This window comes from Podarcis tiliguerta, assembly GCF_965153285.1.
Source record: "Podarcis tiliguerta genome assembly, chromosome: 1".
NCBI lineage: Eukaryota > Metazoa > Chordata > Lepidosauria > Squamata > Lacertidae > Podarcis > Podarcis tiliguerta.
In genome coordinates this window covers 66,482,707-66,492,232 of record NC_139534.1, presented here as the reverse complement: position 1 = coordinate 66,492,232, position 9,526 = coordinate 66,482,707, and the positions used below count along the sequence as shown (strand labels likewise).

General features: G+C 45.2%; 2 protein-coding genes and 1 long non-coding RNA gene across 3 annotated transcripts in view; 2 read left to right on the top strand and 1 right to left on the bottom strand.

Annotated features, from left to right (window-relative positions):
- Positions 1-9,526, top strand: part of RIC3 (RIC3 acetylcholine receptor chaperone) — a 513,554-nt gene that overhangs the window by 372,609 nt on the left and 131,419 nt on the right. The window lies entirely within an intron of this gene.
- Positions 3,444-5,697, bottom strand: LOC310665492. The gene is made up of 2 exons (XR_014505500.1): positions 5,622-5,697; positions 3,444-4,927 (listed from the first exon to the last, which is right to left on the bottom strand). It is a non-coding gene; the product is annotated as an uncharacterized lncRNA (long non-coding RNA).
- The window catches only part of PDE3B (phosphodiesterase 3B), a 51,072-nt gene continuing 46,423 nt past the window's right edge, over positions 4,878-9,526 (top strand). The window contains exon 1 of the mRNA XM_083401465.1: positions 4,878-8,545. Within this exon, the coding sequence (XP_083257591.1) occupies positions 7,517-8,545 (1,029 nt within the window). The 5' untranslated portion in view covers positions 4,878-7,516. The remainder of the gene's footprint in view (positions 8,546-9,526) is intronic.

The window sequence follows — 9,526 nt, the reverse complement described above, 5'->3', positions numbered from 1 at the left end:
CCATTTTTCTCTTTAGTTGTCAAGCAGCAACCACCCAAACTGCATCCTCTGTACCAAAAGCCATCTAAGGAAGCCCAGCAGATGGTCTAGCTGCTGTGAAACAAAGAGTTGCTTTCATTCTTAAATTTGTTTCCTCAGCTCTTTTCATTTGGTAACTCTGTAATAGAACATTTGACCTTTACAAAGATCAAAATGTAAATAATGTTCTTTTCATGTTGTTCTTTAGCAACCATTTAAAAGTCAAATAACATTAAAGTCCTTTTTTACTTTTAAAATGTTATTGCTGCCAAGATCTCTCTTCCCCTCTGCCTTGGAGTCCTTCTGTGATTTATCACAATATGCATTAGACCTGAACAGGCTTGTCAGCATCAGGTGATCAGAACTATAAAGACCAATCCTCTGTGGTTTAACTTGGAAAGAAGTCCCAATGAAATCAATTAATCTAGGCTGTAGCCTTGCAGCAGAAGGCCCACTGGGCTCAGTGATGCTTATATCTAGATATGTATAGGATTGCAACCTTTATTCAAGGGAAAAGGGAGTTAGGGGGCAATCCTATACATTCTTACCTTAAGCCTTCTTGAACTCAATGGGTCTTTCTGCTAGGTAAACAGGAATAGGACTGCACTGATGGAAGCAAGAATATGCTTTTACTTTGTCTTAAACTCAGAAGAAAACAGGCTCAGATTCAAGACCCATCAATAAAAACATGCATAGGATTGGACTAATTTACAAACTTTGGAAATGTTGTGGTTAAACTTACATAATGATATTAGCCACTGATACCATTAACTGCCTTAAATTTGTCTATTTTATTTGAAAGCCATCCAGACAGGTAGCTATCACTACATCTTGTGGTAGTGAATTTTAACTATGCACTGCAGGAAGAACTGGATTTTGTCTGGCTTGCATTTTACAACATTCAGCTTAATTGGATGGCTCCAGACTCTAGTATTATGTGGGAGAAAAGAGCTTTCTTCTTTCTCCAAATAAAGCATCATTTAAACACCTCTTACCTTTCTTCTAAACTGTAAAGTCCCAAATACAACATTTCCCCCTAAGGATTACTCTAGCCCATTTTTCAAATTTGAATGCACTTTTTGGAACTTTCCTGCTCTCCCAATATCATTTTTGGAGAGCCAGAACTGTACAATGTGGCCATACAACTGGTTTGTGTAAAGATCAGAGAATTATATGTCACCACTGCATTCAGCCTCAGGGTCCCACCAAGGTGTTCTTCTTTGCGATTGTATTGTGAAATTGTCTTTGACACAATAATAGTGCATTAGTGGTGAAATTGGATTGGATTGTCCATACACCTTTCTGCTTTATTTGATGTTCATTGATGCTTTCCCAATGTTACTGTGTTATTGGTGTCTGGAGGAGCACCCTTGCACTATAGCACATAAGAGCAGGACAAAAAATGAATGAAACAAAATGAAACATTATGATTGTCACAAAACTTTTGCAGGTGCAGATGGTATTGAAATGTGATCATACTGCTCCAGTAACTTCATGAGCAATTATCATAATGAACGCTGAATAAAGAGGATATTGGTTTTCTCCTATTTTTGGTTTCTCGTTCATCTCTCTGAATATTGAGTGGAATAATGCAGCCAATCCCTCTCTTCATACAATTCAGAAGCAAAACCCAAATGACAGTGCTACTGCAGTACAATGGCTTCAGCTGAGGCCTTTGCAGAGCTTAACTACCGTACTCCACATTCTTAATGTTTGACACCACTGTGACACAATTATCTGGGGTAAACACTGAGAGTATGGTTTAGTTTGGTGAAGGATGCAGTCAATAATAGTTTTTTCCCTGGAATAAATCTGGAAGATTTACTCTGTATTTGACCTCTCTGTTATTAAGAATTTTGAGTATGACTTTCAATACAAATTTATTGAAGAATAAATTTGTCCAAAATTTAGTCCAAAATTTGCTACCCTTGCATTTTTTTTTAAAGGTAGGGCTTTAGATAGTCTATATATAATTGTGGATAAAATGTAAGTATAGAAAATTTAATCATCCTAGCTTATCTGGCTACAGTTCTGAATTTTTGTATATCACCATCCACTAAAGAATGACGTTTTAAAACAATGGAGAAGACACTTGGGAGATTGTTTGGATGATGGTTAAAATGTATCTGCCATTGATAAGAAACAGCTATATGCATAAGATGATAGCTGTAGATGTATGAAGTCTGTGGTACTATTTAACTTCTGATTTACAATACAGGAAATGACTTTGGTACAATATACCCAGCCAAGTTATTGTATTTCATAATATTTTTCAGAGTGAATTTTAGTTTTGGGAGTCCTGTTGACATTGTTCACATTTATTTACAGTTTGCCAACCTGCCGAATAATGCATTGGCTGCAACCGCTTTGTGTTAATTCAATTCAACATTATGTACAGCAAACATTTTCTTTGGCAGCACCATCTTAGTCACCTCTGCTCCAAGACCATCTGCTTTGGAAGCAGAAATATGATCCTGCCTTGACAACAGCGAGACAGCTTCTGGCAATGAAACATCCTTCCTCTGCAATTGTTTTGACAGATTCCTGACTTCAGACAGTACATAATGCAGGATGCCTACATTATTAGAGATTTCACTGGTGTAAAGACATTTCTGAAAACAGTGTATTTGATTTTTTTCTATGTCCATGGAACATTGGTTCCATATCGGCAATGGTAAAATGTCTACAACAGTCCTGTAGAACTTGAGACCCCTCAAGGCAACCAGACCCCACTAGTGGGGACTACTAGTGATTGACAATTCCTCTGCATTTGTAGTCCCAGACCTGCAACAGAAATAGCTTTACAGTACTGAGCCTTCGGTAAGTCACCGAAGGTATTATACGGTTTCATAGAATCAAATAATTGTAGAGTTGGAAGCAGTGGTGTAGCGTGGCAGGGTGGGCTCACAGGGGCAGTTGCCCTGGGCGCAAAATTGTTAGGGAAACAAAATGTTAACACCTGATGCTGCCTCAATACAACTGCGCGCTTCCATTGATGGGCTCTGTTGAAAACGGCTTTTCCATAAGGACCAGGAAGTGACCTCTCCAGAGAACGGAATGACTCTTCTTTTCTTATCTCTGCAGCTGCAATCTCCTGGGTGATCAAATACCATTAGACAGTTGAATGCACATGCATATTCTGTCAGTTTTATTGTCTTACTCTTTTTGTGAAACATTTTACAATCAAGCAGTATATAAACGTGGAGAAATAATAATAAATATAATGCAAACATTATTAAATTTTTACTTACATTTCAAGCCTATTCCGCCCCCAATGTTCAGGATGGGCTAAAACATATAGAAATATATACATTAAGCTATTAAAAAGATGAAAAAATAGGCAATACAATATATCCACGATCTTTTTAGCAGTGGTGCATCAGTTGTGGAATCTTGTTACTTGGGCATTGTTCATAGTCTTCTCATTGTTCTTTCTTCAACCTTAAGAACATGCTTTTCCTGCCATGTATTTTAATGAAGATTGTACTGGTTCAATATATTAGTTCCTACTGTTTTTAACTATTGACTTGTTTTTAACAGTTTTGACTAGGTTAAAGTTTTGAGAGAGTTCCTTTTAAAAGGTGGTTGTGTGTGTGTGTGTGTGTCTGTGTGTAAATAAAAGGTCACCTTGTAAGAGTAATCCCCCTTGGCATTCATGCTATCTTCAGGCAAGGGCTAGAGATAAGGGGGGGGCGGGGTTTGCAGAGAATTCAGAGTAAGGTGAGAACCACTTGTCTGCTGGCTTCTGATGCCTTCTGTATAAAAGCTAATGGCTTGGAGGCACCACCATCTAAATTTCTCACCCAAAGTGAATATAGAGCTGGTGGAAGAAGTGGAGTTATAAAATGGAAAGCAGATAAGTATGAAATAACCCCCCACACCATGTCAGCTATTTCCCAGGACTGCCAAAAGTCAATCCCAATGGAAAGTGGGGTGTTTTTTTTTTCCCTGAATGCTGCTTGAGGCCGCCCACCCTAGCTGAGATTAAGCACTGAATGGTTATATAAATCAAAACTAACCTTTCCCAATAGTGGCCACTCAAAGATAGTCCAGGAGCAAGATATTCTGAGCTGCCTTTACAAATGGAAAGGGGGCCAGAGTGTCCTCTCTGGAATGGGCATTTGTAGGAGGGGTTCGAAAATGTTATGCTTTCAAACAGTTATATTCTATGTGTTTCACCATGGCTGCCTGGGTACTAGGTGTACCAGGCAGTTTACATAAAGGGATTGGCACAGCGCCCTTCCTGAAACCTTGTATGGCTGTTGATTCTGGAGACATTTTCAGCTGAATATCATGAGTGCCAGCTAGATGTGTGACTTGGGTGACTGACACCAAATGATCATGATTGTTTTCGTAAGTGGGATAATGGCACTGTGTCCAGTCTCAAACTGACACACAGAGGTGAGTTTAGGAGAAGATTTATTGCAGTATACTATGGACACCAAATAGAAGAGTTATGTCTATGCTTTGGCAGACCTTGGATGCTAAAATTGCAGGAATTCTGGGTTGCTTTACAAATGGGGTGTGTATCAACAGAATCAAGTTTTAAGCATGGGCAGTTTGGGGGGAGAGTTATTTTGCAGACACAGAAATATAGGCACTTTTGATGCACTGTTTCTGTTCTTTAGGAATACTGTCGTTGAACTTCATAAAAACCTAAAAAAATCTATGTATTCCAACTTTTAACACTGCTTTTAAATGGTACATAGGCTGTATTTTACAGCTACAGCATGAGAGAAGATGAGCTGTGCTACTAAAATGTTTGTAGTTTGTATTTTATACCCATAGGGGTGGAATTGCAGAATTTGTTGCTAGGTGGATATTGAGGGTGTTTTTGTTTCTAACATTGTCTCATTTTTGTCTTTGTGAGAAGGTAGTGTAGCTGAGCTCCCTGGTAGGATAAATTTACCTGCAGGAGTGAAAATAACATCTTGTTCAAATTGGGAACATAATTAAGAGCTTTAAGATAATGGTCTTTTGAGTCCCCATCTTTGGAACATGTTGGTTTATGTGCCTAGGGAAGTAGCTGGGTGGAACAAGGAGCTATCATCTCTGTGAGTACGGGCAGATATGGTTTGGGGAGAAACCATTCAGATCTTGTAAAAAGCGGTTGACCTTAGTAATCTTCTAGCTACTGGAGTTTACCTTAGTAATATGGCGCCCTGTGCAAGGCCAAAATGTAACACCTGCCCCCTGCCAAGGCATATAAGGGACCTGCAGGTCTTTGGGAAGGAGTCGTGAGGCTCTGGCAGGTCAAGCCCTGACACCTTCTTTCCAAAGTTGGTCAAGTGCTAACTAGGCTTTGGGAAGGAGGCAAGAAGACTCTAGGAGCCCTCACACCTCCTTCCTAAAGTCCAGAGCTTTGGGAAGAAGGGAAGGCACCCCCTTGGCCTATGTGGAGTAACCAGTCACACTGCCCTAAATCTGCCTCTGCTAGCTATTATAAAGCCATTATCCAGTGTCAGCTGATCCCCAGCTCATTAGTTAGTTACTCGTTCTCTGACAGTGTTATTGATAAATGCTGGGTTAGTCCTGAAGAAAACATCCGTAAAGGACCAGCCTGGTATGTCTTGCAGAGACCTTACTGAGGCTGGGTGATTTACCTTTGACCCAGCTTTGCACCCAAGGGTACTCAATCCAGCATCAGCGTGGATTGGAGAGAGGGTGAGTGTCACCATCATTCATATATCTTTCACTGTCCTCATCAGAAAGCTGATCCCATTTGTAACAGCATTTGAGGGCTTGTTCTTGGTGCTGATCCTGAAAAACAGACTAATGCAAAATATGGCAGCCACAGTGCTATTGAGGAGCACTCTGAACACACAATTCCTGTTCCAAAATGATTACACTGGTTAACAATTATTTTTCTAGGCCCAATTCAAGGAGCTTACATTTCTGCTTAAAGTCATGAATGGCCAGGGACCCCCAAACCTTTAAAAAAAAAAAAAAAGCTCCTCACATACCAACTTGCCTAAGTCTTAAGCTGAATGAATAAGGCCCAGCTGGTGGCTCTTGTGCAGGGTGATTGCACAGCACTGTGAAATGCATAGCACTAATTTCCTACAAGGGAAAGCGCAGAATCCATAAAATGGGAGGATAACATATGGAACGTGTAAGGTGCATGCATCATTACAATTAGATGGAAATTATTTTTATGGCGAATGACCCCTAGACTTGTTGCATAGCCCTACCCATTCTTGAATCCTGATAATTTATTGGGCTTTAGATTAGACCTGAAGATGGAATGAAATGGTGAAAATGACCTTTTACCGGCTATGTCTAAAATGCTGTTTTAATGGGGGCCTAATCTAAAATCCATTTTAATCAATTGTTTTTCATAGTAAGAACTTCTGTTTGTTCCACTGCCAACACTTTAAGAGACAAAAATATTAAGCTAATAAAAGTTGCATGTTAAAAAAGAAAGGTGAAACAGAGAAGCATCCAATGTGAAGGTTTGAGACGAAAAGTGTTGCATCCCTGACATTTAAAGTGCAATTCTGTACTCATTTACCCTGGATCTATGCCCCACTGAACTCAGTGGGATGAACTGCACATGCCTATCCATTTCTACTCAGCAGGGCCAGCCCAAATCTTTTTGGCATCTGAGATGAACCACAGAATGGTGCCCACCTCCCACCCGACCAGGAAAGAAGGGGTTTGAGTGAAGATCTTCATCAGGAACCAAAGTGGAAAATCAAATCAACCCCACCAGTCAGTTGAACTGAATCAAAGGCCGTCATGGGGCAGGGTGGGAGAAGGGCCCCACTCTGAACCATGCCAGGTGGGTGCAGATAGACCAGGAGGCTCAGAGGGCAGCCCCTGCCATTCCCTCTCGGGTCTGCTGCTCCCGTGGAACCTGCCGCTCGAGGCGGTCGCCTCACTTTGCCTCATGCTGGCCTTGCTACTCAGAAGCAAGTCCTACGGAAATCAGCGGGGCTTACTCCCCAGTAAGCAGGGCGAGAACTGCAGCTTTACTGCCAATCTGGTCCGAGTTCGTGCGCTGTTCGGCCTCCCGCCGCCCTCCACCTCCGACCGTTAGGATCCAATTGTCCTGGGGGGGGCGGAGGGGCGCGTGGCGGATTTTCTACTTCGTCGGTGCTTTCGGCGCCTACTGCCACGTGACTTCACGCGGCGGCGGCGCAAAACTTCGTTCGCCACACCGGACTCTCCTGAAAGTCGTTATTTCTCTGAGCTTGGAAGCGCGCGCGAACGGACCGTTGCAGCCGTTGAGCTCTGGGAGGCGACCGCGAGTTCTCTCTGAGAGAGCGGAGCGAGCGAGGGAGAAAGAGATACTTTTACCTTTCCCTTTCTCTCTCCCTCCTCCCCCCTTTTACCCACCATGCTCCGAGTCCGGACTCTCAGCCGCCGTCGCCGCCGTTTGGGCTCCGCTCGCCGCCGCCGCCTCGCTCCGCGTGCCTTTCTTTCGACGAAGATGAGCGAGGCAAAGCCCGGAGGAAAGAGAAGCTGACGGCCTCCCCGCTTTTCCCGCGCGACCACCATGAGGGAAGAAGAGAAAGAAGCCTCCCCCTCCTGCTCCCCCCTCGCTCCTCACAGGCATAACAACAAACTTGCCAGCCCGCCTCCTCCTGCCCCGGCCGGCGCGGAGCCCAGCCTGAGGAACGGCTACGTGAAGGGCCACGCCACCCCGCTGCCGCAGAGCCCGCCGCTCGGCTCTGTCTCGCTGCTCCGGGCCGCTTGCCGGCGGGGCTCCCTCTCCGTGGCGCTGGGCGCCCTGGCTGCCGCTTCGGCGGCGCTGCTGCTCTCGTGCTGGCTCGCCTGGGGAGAGGGCGAGAGGAAGGCGGCGGCGGCGGCGGCGGCTCCGGGGGCGCTGCTGTTGCCGCTGGCGGGACTGGGCCAGTGCCTGAGCCCGCTCTTCACCCTCGCCTGCGCTTTCTTCTTCCTCACCTGCTACCTGGCCCGGGACGAGCCCGGCAGCCCCCGCTGGCTCCTGGCGCTGCCGCTGTGCTGCCAAGCGGGGGACTTGGCGGCGCTGCTCTTCCCCTGCCGAGAGGAGGCGGCCCCCGACCCCCCGACGGCCCAACTGCAGGTGCTGGCGGGCCGGCTGCTGGCCACGCTGAGCACAGTGGCCGGGCTGACCCTCGCGCAGCGCAGCCTCGGGCACCGCAGGAGACTCCTGCTCCTGGCTTTCTCCGCCCTCGTGTGGCTGCTGTCGCTCTCCAGCCTGGGCTCTCTGGCCCCGGCCCTTAGGCCCCTGCTGTCCGGCGCCGTCGGAGTGGCGGGATGCCTGTTGGCGCTGCTGGGCGGACGGCGCTGCGCCTTCGCCTCCTGCTGCTGTTGCTCGCCCGGGCGGGAGCCCCAGCCGCACCACCAGCCCCAGCCGCCGCCGCACGACCACCGCCAGTCTCCTTACCCCAAGTCGCCGAGCGGCGCAGCAGAGGAAAAAGTGCCCGTGATCCGACCCCGGAGGAGATCCAGCTGCGTGTCTTTGGGGGAGACGTCCACCAGTTACTATGGGAGCTGCAAAATGTTCAGGAGACCCTCGTTGCCTTGCATTTCCAGAGAACAGGTAAGCCTTCCTCCGGCAGGGAGGTGAAGGGTAACTTTTCTCTTACAGAAAACTTTGGCCTCAGCCAGGGACGCTGGAGAAAGAAGATCGCAGTTTGCTTGCTAGGCGCCCAGGCCACTAATTTTGATGCTTTAGGTTTATCTTAAATCCAGGGTGAAGCTGAACATTTCGATTTGGTCTGTACTTAGAACTCCAGTCTCCTGGTATAAACTTCCAGAGAGGGAGCTGCTGAAGAAAAAACAAGAGTCTTGTATGCCCTGATATTATTGGCTTTTGAGGTGCTACATGACTATTTGTTCTGCTTCCTGATATTCTACCCCTTTTGAAAACTTGCATGCTCCATGCTCAGTTACATAGGAACATAAAAATGAAACCTTATTAGGACTTTGTAACAGGACAGCAAAAATGGTGAAGTGATGTATTTTGGGTCAGTAACTTCTACAGCAAAAAAGACTTTTCAGTTGCAAAGTTAGTATGAATTTCCAGACTGAATTTCCACGCAACCATGGAGCTTTTGGAATTAGCCAGGTAGTGCCATGGAGAAGGATGGAGGAAAGTGATCATGCAAACAGAATTCTTTTGCCAATGAAGAGGATGTTTGTTCACAGTTTTTTGTGCAGCATTGCTTATCATTTGATCCATTGAAATCCAGCAAACTGGGCAAGCTTCACTTGCTAAAAAAACAAAGGAGCATTTTAACAGAATTTGAGAGGCAACCTGTAATGCTTTGAAAACATAGAGGACTAATAACGGTTTCATGTGGTGCCAAGAAACAAGGCTGAGGAAAGAATACTGCGAATCCTGTATCAACATTAGAGAATAGGGTTTCAGTATGTTAAGCTAGTAGCATTTGTTGTATGAAAAGCTGAAATTCAGCTCTGAAGTGAGACAAAGCATTTACTGGCTGTACTGTCATAGGAAACAACTGGCATATGTAGTGTGTATGTGTGATTGAATCAAGCCATCTTTGTCAGCAGGAAT